Consider the following 15,155-nt stretch of genomic DNA (forward strand, 5'->3'; position numbering starts at 1 on the left):
AAAGTGCTAATGCTATGTTTACTTTATGTTTGCTTTTATGATGGCGGTTTCCTTAGCAATTTCCATTTTCATCAGCGAAAGCCAGTCGGAAGAGGAAGGTCTTGCAGGCCCTGCGGAACTGTTCAAGGACCACCATGGCTTCTGAAGCCCTCCAGCTTCTGCCACCAGACTTCAACCCACTTCTCATCACTGGCATCAATGATGGTGAGCCCAGCACAGCTCCAGGCCCCCATTACTGTGCCCACAGCAGCTCCTGAAGTCCTCAAGCATTAAAGTTTCTGTTACTGGGATGCTGTGCTCCCCCACCCCCCTCCACTGACATTGATTCTGACAAGCCCAGAGTGGCTCCAGGCTTCACACACAATTGCTCTCCCCTCAACCATCCCCACGAAGACTCCGACAGAGGTAGGTGCATTATCTGCATATGCACAGAGAATGCTTTCATTTTTAAGGGGAGATTTAAACCCCATGTAATTTTTTTAAATTACTGATTTCAGATACTTCTGCAATACTGAAGCTCCCTCCAGGTTTGGAGAAAAGTCTCCTTCATCTCAATGCGGGCCTGATCCACAGATTTAGATATCCACAGATCTACCCACAGTTGAGATAAATATATAGAGATGTTGCACCTCCAGAGATCCATTTGAGGTGGCTCACCAAGTTAAAATAATAAAACAAAAATAATAACATAAGAATTATCAATATTAAAACATGCTAGGGATACAAAGTCTGCATAAAACAGCATTCAGCAACCTAAAATGCCTTTAATAAAACAGTAATCAGGCTGTAAAAATGGACAATTAGAAATGCTGAAAATGGTACTAATCATTTAAAAACTGGTGTAAAAAGAAATGTTATGTTCTGGCAGCTAAAGGATGATAAAGTAGGTGAGTCTCAAGGGGTTCCAGGTGAGCTCAATGGGGTGGTATTTATATATTTATTTGATTTATATCCTGCCCTCCCCGCCGAAGCAGGCTCAGGGCGGCTAACAACATAAAATCCCACAAACAATTAAATTGGGTTGCCAGGTGGCATGGGACTCCAGTCCTCTTTCCTGGAGTCTTCTTCACATGCACAAAGGGTGCACTGTGGTGACATCACCCAGAAGTGGGTGAAGCAGGCCTGGGGGGTCCCAGGGGAGAAGGCCACTCTATTAAAAAAAACCCTCTCCCTATGTAGGGCCCTTTCATTGGAGGGCCTCCAGGACTGGTGGAAATGGGGGGGGGGGGAGAGCACATGAGAGAGCAGAGAGAGAGCAGCAGCGAGACAGAGAGAGGGGGCAGGGAGAGATCGAGTGCAAAAGTGAGAGAGAGAGAGAGAGAGCACAAGACGAGAGAGCGACAACGAGGCAGAGAGTGGCAGTGAGGGGGACTTGGGAGAGGAGAGAAATGTACTCTGAAGTTCTGGCGCAGAGTCTGAAAGCTCACCGATTCCAAAGCCTCCTTGTTTTTAAGGAGTAATTAGAGACTGAGGTGAAATAGAAAACAGTGTAACTCTCTCAGGATTTGCCCTAGTGGCTCTGATTTCTGATGGTCACACTTTTTGGGGGTGGGGTGAATGCCAATTTATCCTGTCTCTAGAGGTATTCTAAACGTCCTGTGGCTGGCTGGCTGGCTGAACGAAATGGCACTTGGCAGAGAGAGAGAGAGAGGGACAGTGAGAGAGCAGCAGTGAGAGAGAGAGAGAGGGAATGGCAGTGAGGGGAAGCAGGGGCGTAGCTAGGGCTTTGGGGGCCTGGGGCCCAAGATTTATGTGGGCCCCCCTATGTGTGTGCACACCGCCAGAAACAGGATATAATGTCACTTCCGGTGATGTCACTTCCGCAGGATGGCCACCACTTGCGAGGGAGCCCTGCTGGAAACAGGGAGTGATGTAACTTCCCCAAAATGGCCACCACTTGTGTGTGTGTGGGGGAAACAGGAAGTGGTGTCACTTTGGGGGCGGCACCCCCCCCCCCCGCAAGATGGCACTGCCGGTGCGATCTAGGTCATGTGATTGATAACCTGATTACCCCACCACACCATGTGACAGGGAGAAATGCCACAAGCAGCCTGCTGGCCCAGCTGTTCTCCTTGTGCCCTGAACTTGTGGGACTTCTATATTAAGCAAGCTTACAAGAAAAACAAGGAAAACAAAAACAGGCATGCTGATGTGGTTTTCAACAAGCAAAGCTATAAGGAGGTCCCCAGCTTGCTGGGTGACCTTGGGCCAGTCACACAAGGTCACTGAGAGGACACTGAGGAGGAAAACACCTTTTTAATGAGAAAAGGATGAGGAGTCTGAGCCTTTTCAGCATGATAGAGGTTTATACAGTTAAGCAGGGGAATGGGGGGGGGGGGACAGGCAGGGAAAAGTTTTTCTCTTTCTCCCATAAATATAAATCCAGGTGAGTAGCCATGTTGGTCTGAAGCAACAGAACCAATTTCGAGTCTTTCTCCCATATTACTAGGACTCAGGGGCACCCAATAAAATTGATGGACTGTAGATTCAGGACAAAAGTCAATGAGTAATAACATTATACAAGTCACTGGCAGAGAACATAGCAATGGCCACAACCATACACAGTATGCTTTAAAAGTAGATCAGACAGACTGATAGAGGAGAAGTCCACCACAGTGGCTACTAGGAAAGGTGTCTGAAGACAACCTCCAAATACACAGAGAGTATACCTCTGAATACCATGGCTAGGAGGCAGCATCTCTATGCCTCTATGCCCTTTCTGTCAACCCTCTAGAGCAGGAGTGGGCAAACTGGCTTGGGAGCCACGTGTGGCTCATTCACACATATTGTGTGGCTCTCAAACCCCCTGCTGCCCTGTCAGCTGGCTCGGAAAAGGCATTTTGTGTTTAAACCAAGCCAGCCAGCAGCTTGGAAAATACAGTTAAAGTTGCTTTCTTTCCACCTCTCATCAGTCCCCCCCATTTGCCTTCTTGCCTTCCTTCCTTCTTGTGACTCTCAAACGTGATGTTTATGTCTTGCGGCTCTCAAACATCTGACATGTATTCAATGAGGCTCTTATATTAAACAAGTTTGGGCACCCCTGCTCTAGAGCAAATGGCTGGACTCTGGAAGAAGCAGCATGCTGGACTGGATGGGCTGAGGATCCACTCCAGCAGGGTTGTTTTTAAAGTGGGAGGCTGACATCTTCCTCCCTGAGCTACCTGGGGAAAGCTGCTAGCATACTGGCGTGAGGACTGTCAGATCTGAGAGACCCAAGTTCGAATCTCCCCTCTGCCACATAAGCCCACCAGGCACTTTCAGGCCAGCTGTGCACTCGCTGCCTAACCTACCTCACAGGGCTGTTGTCAGCATGAACTGAAAACGAGAGAGCAACAGTATCGCCTACCCAAAACTCATTGGAAAAAAGATCTCTTGAAATCTCTTTTGAGGCAGATCTCCTGCTCTGCCTCTCCCTCTGAAAGAACCCGATGGTGGGGGCAGCTTCCGGGGGGGGGGACCTCTCTCGGGCATCCTTCTGCAGGGCGCCCATTCCCACGGCCTCAGCCGCAAGTGGTCTGAAACCGGTTTCAAGCCGCCCCGTGTAGACAGGCCCAGAAAAGGTGCCAAAAGTCACTCCCAGAGCGGCGACTAGCCCCTGCAGCGCCTTCCCGCACTCACCACGGCTCCTCCTCCGGCGCCTCCCTGCATGGGCCCGTTCTGCGCCGTGTCCACCATGCCCGCGCCGCCGCCACAGCCCGGGGAGGACAGAGTTAATCCACCGGGAGGGGGGAGAGGGAAGGAGAACCCGCAAACTCCGGGCGAGGCTGCTGCGGCCGCCGTCCCACGCGCCCCAGGGAACGCTCGAGCCGGTTCCGGGCGGAAGGAAGGCCAGAGAAGGGCAACGGCCGCCGAGTGCGCAACGCGCGCGCTAGCATTGCTGTGTGTGCGCACAGCCTAAATGGATCGGAAATCTTTCCTGTGCGTCTGCTGGAAAGTGGGGATGGGGGGAGTTATACCGTCCAAAAAGGGTTTCCGTTTTCCTTTCCTCCCTCATGCAACAGGTAAAGCTTCCCCATTCTCTGCCGCTAGCCGCAGGAGACAGTGTGCCTGATGGATCCTGCTAGCTCCCCCGCCGGGGGCCCCCCAGACCCCCGGTGGGGGGCCCCCCCGAGACCTGGGGTGACCTGCCCCCCCCGCCCCCTCCCTACGCCACTGAGGGGAAGAGTGAGAGAGAAGCAGTGAGAGAGAAAGCGGGAGAACAGAGAAGAGCAAGAGATCAACAGCCAGAGAGAGAGTGCGAGAGAGAGAGCTGGGGCCAGGCACGCTCACTGGCCACTGGAGGGAAGAAGCAGCCAAGCCCCATGGCCTCCTCACCAAATTTTGTAGCTCCTGGGCCCCTCTACCCAAAATGTTCCAGCTACGGGGCTGGGGTGAAGTCATTGCACTGGGCATATGAGGCATGCCCGGGCTCTTTGGGGGTGGGGCTTCCCTGCCAGCCAGATCTATGGAGGCAGATTGGAGACCCCAAAAGCAGGGGAAATCCTGCCCCCATCAGAGGATTGGGAACCCTAGGGGATGGTCAGACGGAATGCGAGGTCTCTGCTGCAAGGGAAGAGGCCATGTTGCCACTCACCTCACCACTGTGTGCAGAGGAACAGAGACCAGGGCTTGGAAAGAGGATTTCTTGGACCCTCACTGACATGACTGGCTCATCTCATTTTGCCACCTCAAGTGGTGGGAGCACAGCATGAGGTTGCATCTCCTCCACTCATGTCAAGTAGCAATGTAAAAAGTGAATAGGATGCCTCCTCACTTTCACCTTCACCAGCTTGAAGGTGGATAACAGACTGTCTTTTTGCAGCCCATTAGAGCTTGGCAATAGTGGAACAAGTGAGGAGGGACTATGTACTCTCTCCCCTTGCATTGTTTCAGTTACAAAAGTCTGTGCACAGTCTCTGCACTCCAATGGAGTTGAGTGACAGCAGAACCAGTGAGAAGTTAGCACATGCCTCTTCTCATGCTGCTCCAAGATTGGCTACAGATAGCCTTCCTTGACGCAACCTGGGAAGTGAAAATAGGCATAAGCCTAGCCTGCCCTGTTCCCCCAAGTTGGTGCTTCTAGTGATTTCTTCAGTTGCTTGTGTGGCAAAGAGCCCTTTTTGCTGACTTGTTTCACTTTGTGGGAGGCAAAAAGGGCAATAAGAGGGAAGAATGCCTCAGCAGACAGACACCTGATCCATAAGTCAACCAACTAGATCAGTTAGGCCACGGTCACACTCACCATTAAATCCATCCCTAACACGTTGCTATTATACCCCACAGCTTTTTTACAACAAATTTCCTGATCAGACATCCCTCCATCCTTCAGTTCTAAGCAGCATTGGTCCTGTTGTTGGTTGATCAGAGGTCTCAACTGGACCTCATTTTTTGAGATGGCATTCCACACTCGCGCAAGCGCAGTACCGTGGGATATCGTGCTTGGCTTTTTTTTTAAAGGTGCCAGAAAAGGTGGGCGATCTCCCCCCCCCCATTTAAACACCCGGAAAGGAAGGGGAAGCCCAGGAGTTCTCTTTGCTGTCTCTCCGCCTGGCGGGGAGACAGCAAAGGTGGGTCATCTTTCTCCCCCCCCCCTTTAAACACCCTGCCGTGGTGTTTAAATTGTGGGGAGAGCACGGCAACTCTCTTTGCTGTCTCTCTGCCTGGCGGGGAGACAGCAAAGGTGGGGGATCTTCCTCCCCCCCATTTAAACACCCCGCCGTGGTGTTTAAATAGGGGGGGGGCACGGCAACTCTCTTTGCTGTCTCTTCGCCTAGCGGGGAGATGGCAAAGGTGGGTCATCCTCCTCCCCTGGCAGGGAGACAGCAAAGGTGGGCAATCTGCCTCCCCCCCATTTAGGAAAGGTCCCTGTGCAAGCACCAGTGGTTTTCGACTCTGGGGTGACGCTGCTTTCACAAAGTTTTCACGGCAGACCTTTTACGGGGTGGTTTGCCATTGCCTTCCCCGGTCATTACACTTCCCCCCCCCCCCAGCAAGCTGGGTACATATTTTACCAACCTCGGAAGGTTGGAAGGCTGAGTCAACAATTGCTGGCGCAATGATATCATTTGGAGTGGGCTCTCGCAGGGAAGCAGAGACTTGCGACGAGTCGGCTACAGTGGAGCGTTCAAACATAGAAACATAGAAAGTACGCGCAGGAGTTGTCGGAAGCATTCTTATTCCGGATTTAATGTACTATCAAAAAAGTTCACATCTCAGTCGTGGCAGTTCGGGACATGAACGAGCCAACGACCATTGCCAGATGCTGATGTTTGGACAACCGCATAAAATCCGACATGCATCTGGCTTTCATCCATGCCCATCTCGTCAGTTTATGTGCGTCTGACCTCGGCCTTAGACAAGTTTCCTGGAAAACAAGCTCACTCCAGTCAACTTATTTAGTTAGGAAACTTCTATGCCACCTCTTCAGTGCCCTCCTTGAGGCAGTTTAGAGTTAAGTTCTACAGTATGTGTATGTGGTTGTGTGTATACATACACAGTATATACTGTATATATATACTACAATATCAATATGTGTGTATGTGTATCTTATTAGAATATTTATTCCCTCTTTCTGTCAATTATTTCACTGTATCATTGACATATGGATTTTTGGTTCCAGATTCTCTATAAACATGTCCTATTTGCCTAAAAAATTTATTTCCCTTCAAGCATGTCTTTGCATGCTTGTACATGCTGACTGGCAAACAGGGTTACAGAGACTGGGGAAACAGAATCAGAGATGGAGGCTTTGTCCTTCCTTGATGATACCCAGTGCTTCTGTTCTGCAAAGAGCAACCTGGGACATAGAAGTAGAAGCAAAAGACTCTATGGTACTGTACCAAACACAAACATTCTGCAGAAATGCATGAGAGATCAGTTGCCAAAGATCAACTCTGTATGCAATCAGGAATGAACTTAGGTTCCAAGATCTCTTGTATATCTCTATTACACCTGAAAATGCTGCAGCTATATATGTAACCAGGGTTCTCCTTCCTAGAAGTGTGATGTCTGCCACAACTTCTTCTTGGTTAAATTCACTTTGACAGCCATTTTAGGAGCCAGCCATGCCTTGCTTTGGAGAAGGTGAGCTCAAGTCTCTTCTTAGGCTATGCTGACTAGAAGCCAAAACCTTGGTGAGAGACTGATGCCACAGGAGTTTCCAAAGTCAGACACCCACCTAGGTCTATCGGTGTAATTTCATCAGCAACAGCAAGTATCCCTGAGTGCAGAATCTGGTTACTGTCAAGAAGTCAGGTGGGCTTGATTACTTTTCACTGACCTTGCCTGCATATCTCCTAACAGCCTGCCTCAGGCATGGGAGAAATCTTGACCTCATGAGCCCTGTTGTCCACCTGGTATGGATGCAATCACCTTTTTCTTGGATGACCTCCCCAACCCAGTCAGAGCCAGGAAATCCATAGATTCTCATCCTCGACTCACTCTGAATTTCTGAGTGATTATCTCTTTAATATTATTTTGTGCTGTCTTCTATAATTATCACTAATCTGCCAGCCAAAACTGTGCAGTCTCATCTCTCTCTCTTTCTTTCCTTGCTACAAAGGAGCATCGTTTTTATGCCTTTTCTTCTTATTTCCTTGGGATGCTTAGAAGCTCTGCCTAAAGTCCCTGACTGTCAATCTCTGGATCATTGAAATAGACAATGTTATTCTATCCAGCAGAGCAGACTGAGGATAGGTAAACTGCTTCTCTCTGTTAATTCCTTTTCTCTTAACCCCACCCCCCCGGTCATTTAAATCCCTCTCCCTCCCACTCTTCCTTGTGGCTGTTCCCTGGCCCTGACACAGAATTCTCATTCAGAAAGAGATTTGACAATCTTTCACTTTTTCTTTCTCTCCTCTCATGTAACTCTTCATACACACATCCTTCTGTACACAGATATTTTACTGTTCTTATGTTTGAGTACCTTTTCAATTCCTATACCCTATATTTCCCTCAATAAATTCTACAAAAGGGGTAGCTCAGGAGCCACATGTGGCTCTTTCACACATATTGTGTGGCACCCAGAGGTTAAGAAGGAACTTAATGCAGGCTGACTCTCAAGTAATCATGCTTAGCATTGGGACCTCAGTCAGCCTCTGAGCACTGATCCATAGGTAGGCTGACTATTCCTGCCATATGTGAAGTGAGGAAGAAGGGGGAAATAGGCAGGCTTGCAAGCTCTTCTCCTTCAACACAGCAGTCACCCAGAGACCTAGAATGGGGAATGGAAGCACAAGAGCCAAGGGAGCCACTGGAAGGAAGAATGAAATCAAAGAGGGCAGTTAAGGGTTCCCCCTTAGTTTCATAGCTCTTTTAAGAGCTATATTTACTAATCTTGGTGTCAAGGCAAAGAAAGATGCATGATGATGCAAACGGTGACCAGTGATTTATATGGTACATATGTGTTTCCTTCTCTCACTGGTGCCAAAAAATAATTCCCTAACCTTTCCCTATGCTGGTGTTATGGGGACTGTCATACCCAGCTTTTGTTTTTTAAAAAGTCTCCTAGCGTGCTCATGTTGTAAAGTGCATACATATGTATTTTATCTTTCTGTACAGAGAAGTTTTAATTAAGACATGAATGTAATATTTGTTCATGTTTTGCAGCTCACGTGTCTTGTGGCTCTTACATTAAACAAGTTTGGCCACCCTTGTTCTAGACCTTGCTTTGGAAAATATTTGGTTGTTTCATGGTTATTGGTAGCCTGTTAGAGGGACTGTGAGCTTGCCTGTACACTATCAAGGTAAAGATCTGTAAATCACATGTTCTTCTTCCCTAACTGGCAAATGTGTCAGTTTTCTAAGCTAGGCATGCTGTGGAAACAGGAAGAAGTTCCCCCCAGTACTGAGCTTTATTCCCCCAAACTGTTTGCAGTTCTGGATGAGTATCTCAGTCTCAAGTTAGAGAGTCCACATGTGTCTAAGGATACATGCAAAAGGGAACATATGTAGCCCAATATGTACAAGTCCATCCATTCACATACATAGCAGAAGATTGTCTAGTTTTGCATAAAAAGTAATATGTGAATGAGGACAGCTAAGCCTGTTTTCCTCTCCACCTTACCTTACTATGCTTCACAACCCCTTCCCAAACCCAGACAATTTCTTCTAAATGGAGGAGAGGAACTTAGATCTAGATCTAAGAACTTAGATCTAAAATTATTTCCAATTGAAACCAATGGAAACAAAGATCACATTGATTCTTCTAGCGTGAATTCTGATATTAAAGAATCCACTATACTTGAATAATTTGGGTGTCTTTCAACATGTTATCCATTTATGCATATTTTGACTGATTGCTCTCTTATTTTTAATATCTTGAATGCACTGTAATTGTTTTTCACATGTGAGTGCAACACAAGTCTAGGACGGACTCTTTTCATACAGTGATTGTAAGTATTTTGTGACTTAGCAGGTTTGAAAGAAATATTAAGTGAAATTCAAAAAAAGACTGAATTGTATTCTTTTGTTTCTCAAACACTAATTTTTCTAATCACATGTGTATTTTTAGCAATCGTATGGACATTTCTGTATATCTCCTGGTTGTCATAATTTTTCAGGCTGATTCCTTAACCTCATGGGCAGTAGTGTTGGAATTAATTACTATTTAGAGCTCTAACTTGAAAACCAATAATGTTCCTTGAGACGTGTTTTATACCAGCATTCCAGATGTTGAGCTTCTTTTTAATTAACTCATCTACCTTTTGCTTTTATCAGTTGCAGATTGTCTAGAGATAGTGTCTTATATTACCAATTTTATATCACTCATCTCTCTTTCCATCACACAGGTATTCTATATATATCCCTGTCTCACACAGACATACGTATCAGGATGTGATTCACAAGTCAATTACACTGACTGTAACTTATATTTAAGCCTGTTAACAGCAGAATCTTATTGACTGCAATCCAGAGAAGCTTCAGGTAGATCTGAGTATTTTCATTGTCATATGTGTTACACAGCAAGACACTTTCTAAAACTTCTCCAAATGTCAAAAGCAACTTATTGAGGTCATGGGGTGGGGGGAAGAAACTTACTCATAAATGGATCGCTTGCAACCATTGTCCCATGGGGATCCTGCTGGTTATGAGAAAGATAACTCAGAAGCATATGTGACTCTTACCTGTTTCACAGAAAAAAATATTAGTTAGCTGCGCACATTAATTTTTTCTGCTGGATCATGAACATTATGCAGAAGCAAGTCCCAACAATTTCAGTAAATGTGATTCAGGATGCAGACCATCTCCCACTGAGATTAGTAAACTAAATGAGACTGATATAGTCCTTCTTTAAGTGACTGACACTGATGCTCAGCATTTTCAAGACTGTTTCCCTTCAACCAAGCTGGCAATGCTACATGGCCATGGTGGTATGCTCATGTACCATGTTGTACATCATAAGCTCTTATTACCAGGGGTGGAATTCTAGCAGGAGCTTCTTTGCATATTAGGCCACACACCCCTGATGTAGCCAATCCTCCAAAACCTTACAAAAAGAGCCTTGTAAGGTCTTGGAGGATTGGCTACATCAGGGGTGTGTGGCCTAATATGCAAAGGAGCTCCTGCCAGAATTCCACCCCTGCTTATTACAATCATCATATACCTAAGTCTTCTGTCTGATTTTGCTGGTATTACTTATGGATCTGAAGAAAGACAATTTCAGGAAAGCCCCAGTTCCATCCTGTTGAAGACCACAAGAGCATTCAGCAAAGAATAAAGAACAAGCCAACTGCACATATAGCAATTTTAATCCATTCCATTTTTAAATACCACAATAAATTTAATTTTCACAATAAATTAAATAGCCATATTCAGTTTACAAAATAGAATTACTTAGTGTGAAACCAGTATTTACAAACAATATACATTATATACAACAGGTTTTTCTTTGTCAACATACAAGCATAGAAGGAAAAAAAAAGATTTTCATTTTGACATATGATTGACATGCTACAAGTGCCAAGATGATCCATACAATAAAACAATAGTGCAAACTCACCACAGGAAATTTGAAACAATGTTGATTGCATGAGAGATTTTTTTTTCAAAAATAGGAAAAGAATTCCAATAGAACAACTCAGCTTCACACAGGATAAATCTACACTGCTAACTTATATTGACTTGATAGCATTTTAATTGTCACCATGTTCTCAAAGAATCCTAGGATAGTGCTCAAAATTCTCTGAGTCCAGTTCAAAACATTCCCCAGGAAGAAGGAACAACCTGAATAAGTCTGAAGTGTAGATTTATGCTTTAAAAGGGTCAATATTCTTCTAACAATGTGTCTCCATAATAGCCTAATATAATTTTTGCAGTGAATTCAAAACTGATATTATGCCTTCTCTCTAAATATATTTGGTAACAACCTTTTACAGAGTAGAGTACTGACCCTTTGAATTGAATAGCTGAGTTAGTTTCTTTTAATGACATCTTCTCCTTTAATTGTATAGCACAAAATGATGCAATTATGCAGAGTAAATTTTATGTTATTCACTGCTCTGCAGAAAAACTGATCCAATCTTATATTTGGTCACACATTGCATATGTACAAGAATGCATGAAAAGGGGTTACTTTGATAGCTGTGTATATGAAAAGTGCATATTTTTACTCTGGTAGAGACACGGTTGCATATCTCTGGGTGCAACACATAGTGTTGTATGAAATTTACTTTAGGGCCAGTTAAATGTCCTCCCTGTGATCTGGTAAAATTTCTGATTAAAAGGGTGAAAGAATTTGCGTAATTTGGTAATGACAGAGGAATCCACCTCTGGATGGATGCGTCCCTTGCTTCCTGCCAGGCACTTGTTAAAGACAATGTTAAATCGCAAGCAGTAAAACCCTCTGGTGGCATTGAAATATAAATTATATTGACTTATCCTTGGAGGAAGATTTAAGAACTTCTCTACCAGCTGGAGTTCTGGAAGTGGTTCTGTAATGAGACGATCACCATCAACAATATGAAACTGCTCAATGGGAAAATATTTTAACCACCTCTCCAGATGTTTTGTGTAGATGCTGGTTCTTACTGCCTTGTATTTAGTGTTGACTTCACAGGTATTTGAATCAATTGCCAGCTTCTCAAATTTGTAGTATGTTTTATTCTTTCGTTCCTTCCCCTCCAGCACCTGAGTGTAATCAGAAATAGCTCTTGTTGTGGGTTCCCTGACAATGATCAGTAATTTGATGGATGAGTTCATTTTATATATCCTTTCAGGTACCTCCTCTGTGATAAAGTATGCAGGACTTTTCTCAATTGTTATTTGATGAGGGTAAGAAAATGGCATTTTTTTCCTGTACCATTCAATGCCCTTGGCATAGTTCTCATCATTATCAAAGAAGTGGATTTCTTGAGAAGCTTTGACCACTGCTGGGTGGAGATTCAGCATTTCCAATAGAGCTCGTGTGCCTCCTTTCCTCACCCCAATGATTATGGCCTTTGGGATCTGTTGGACCAAACTGTGAAGTCGAATTTGCTCCTTGCTGGCATTGCCCTTCCGAAACTCATGTAGCAAACCACGTTTAAACTGTAGTGCTCGGAGTGGAATTTCATCTTGGCCATGGAGTCCAAACCGACCATCAATAGGGCAAATGGGCTGCAGTCTGTAATGATCAAAATAGACATTGAAAAAAAGGAGGAAGAACACTAATTTATGTTATTACAGGTGCATGTGAGATGATTCACACAACCTTGTTAGCCTGGTAGGATATGGGCTCCTTGTGATAAGAGGTGAATCAACCCCAAAATGGGGTGGTACATATGGGAGCATAGAAAACAGGACAACTTGCTACTCTATAATCAACTCCCCAGAACTTTGTACCAACCCATATTCATGCTCCCAGTAAAATGGACAACTACTTAAACATGATTCAACACTCCTTATATGCCTATTAAGTAAAATTCTTCATGGCTGAGAGAATCGTTCCAACTGGAATCAAGCAACCCCTGTCTGCTGTTTACAGTTGTAGGATATGGTGAATGACAACATCATGTGGTTGTTGAACATACCTGATAGATTTTGTCAGTGTTCAAAAAGTTAGAGATACATCAGTGAAAGATAGTTAGCAGAACAAGATTATTAACATTTAAATGTATGCCTGAAAAATGGGAGCATTTATATCTAATTTCATGTATTCACAAAGTTAATATAAGATTTCAGCATTCATACATGAATGTCAACGTTCCCTATACCACATGCATTTACTGGAACAGAGTACAGTGTATGAAACTTTAATATGAAGTATGTTTCTAAACAAACAGGAAACATTTTTTATTGTTCAATTTATTGTTCAATTTATGTTGTAATCTGCCCTGAGCCTGTTATGGGAAAGGGCGGAATATAAACCTAATAAATAAATAAATAGACAGGCAGACAGCCAGACAGATAGATAGATGTTCAAAGAAACTGGCCAGTCAGGGCTACCTGGTGCATATCTTCCACATGCCTATTAATGTGTACAAATCTGAATCTTCATTGCATACTTTATGGAGTTTATTGTTTGATATGGAAAATGGAAATGGCCTCTTTGCTATTTCTGCTTATTCTTATAGATCTATTTCATAAAAAGGTGCTGTACAATCAGTACTGGCCCTAGGGCATGTGGCACCCCAGGCAGACTCCCTAGCCAACCTCGCCCCACTGCCCCCTCCTTCTGCAGTTCTGCAACATGGCACCATGCTCTACCCCCCCCCCCCCCCCATGCTCAGAGGAACACTGTTAGGATCAGTTCACCTGCTTTGACACGGCCTGGGCATCTGAGCGTTCTCTTAAAAGAGCACTGGAAGAGGTTTCTCCCCTTCCCTTCCGGTTCTGGAAGGGAGGGGGAGTGAAGCCTCTTTTGGTGATCTCTTAAGAGAATGTTCAGATGCCTGGGCATTGAAGCAAGTAGGGCTGATCCTAGCGGCACTCTTCTGAGCATGGGGAGGTGGGAAGAGCATGGCACTGTGCTGTGTTGTGCTAGGAAAGGGAAGGAGGGGGCAGGGGGCAGCAGTGGAGAGGAGAAAATTAGGCATCTGCCTTGGGCACCAGGACGGGGGGAGCCCAATTCAGCGCCCCCCCTCCCAGTGCTCTAGGCAAATACCTAATTTGCCTAGTAGGTGAGCCGGCCCTGTGCACAATATCAATAATGATGACAAGGCCTGCTTAACAACTTAAAAATAAACTTTCTGAGAAATTCTGTAAATCCAAGCTCTTTCTGAACATTCGATAATTTCTCATATCCACTTCTGAAATCATATTTGGCAATTTATATTCATTTTCTGCTGTCCATATTTTCCTTTTCTCCTTTTTAAGAAGTAGTTGAATTAAAAGGAAACTATGTGTTGCATAATCATTAAAAAGGATTGAAATAATTTAGAAAAGGCTACACAAGCTTATATCCTGAGACAGATATAGATCTGCTGCCATTTGTAATCAAATAATCTGAAATCAAGTACACAATGAAATCACTGATTTGGCTGTACATATGTGTGTGTACAGTGTGATATGCACAAAATATTCATATTATGTGCTGTAACAAACAGGCTCCTCATTGCCTGTGCATTCAACAGGAAGTCATAGCCAATCCTGTATAATACAAAAGTTTACATTTCATGTGTATATTGATGTTTACATTAATTTTTTTAAAAAAATGTATGGAAGAAAACCTAAATGTTGCCCTCTCTTTGTCATTAAGAACAATTACAAGCTCAGTTTCTGCTGACATTTTACTCAGTGCTTTTTTAAAAAGAAAAAAACCAGCAGAAGCTCATTTGCATATTAGGCCACACTGCCTGCCCTGGGAGCCTGTGGCTGCCCCATGGTGGGTTGAGCCAACTGGAGACCTGGCCAGCCCATTTAGAGCTCTACTCCTGCGGGCTCTGGTAGGAAAAAAACCCTGGTTTTACAAATGAATGCGCCTTTTGACACAATATGCTCTTGCCTAAACAAGCATATGTTTGTCTGTCTCTATACAACCAGTAAGGAGCTGCAACCAATCCTATTCTCTAAAATGTGCATTTGTATAACATGGTTGAAAATATAGCTCTTGAATGTACACATTGCATTTTTTTAAAAAGAGTACATTGATTGATTGATTTGATTTCTATCCTGCCATCTGCATGAACAGGCTCAGGGCAGGTTACAATGTAAGTCACATTCAAATAGTAAAAAAAAAAAAATCAATTAAAACAACTCTA

At 44.4% G+C, this 15,155-nt stretch overlaps 1 protein-coding gene across 1 annotated transcript in view; it reads right to left on the reverse strand.

Moving 5' to 3' along the window:
- Positions 1-10,709: 10,709 nt before the first annotated feature.
- The window catches only part of HS3ST5 (heparan sulfate-glucosamine 3-sulfotransferase 5), a 294,869-nt gene continuing 290,423 nt past the window's right edge, over positions 10,710-15,155 (reverse strand). Inside the window, exon 4 of the mRNA XM_060238341.1 lies at positions 10,710-12,580. Coding sequence (XP_060094324.1) covers positions 11,650-12,580 — 931 coding nt within the window. The 3' untranslated portion in view covers positions 10,710-11,649. The remainder of the gene's footprint in view (positions 12,581-15,155) is intronic.

Source organism: Heteronotia binoei, chromosome 1, assembly GCF_032191835.1.
Source record: "Heteronotia binoei isolate CCM8104 ecotype False Entrance Well chromosome 1, APGP_CSIRO_Hbin_v1, whole genome shotgun sequence".
NCBI lineage: Eukaryota > Metazoa > Chordata > Lepidosauria > Squamata > Gekkonidae > Heteronotia > Heteronotia binoei.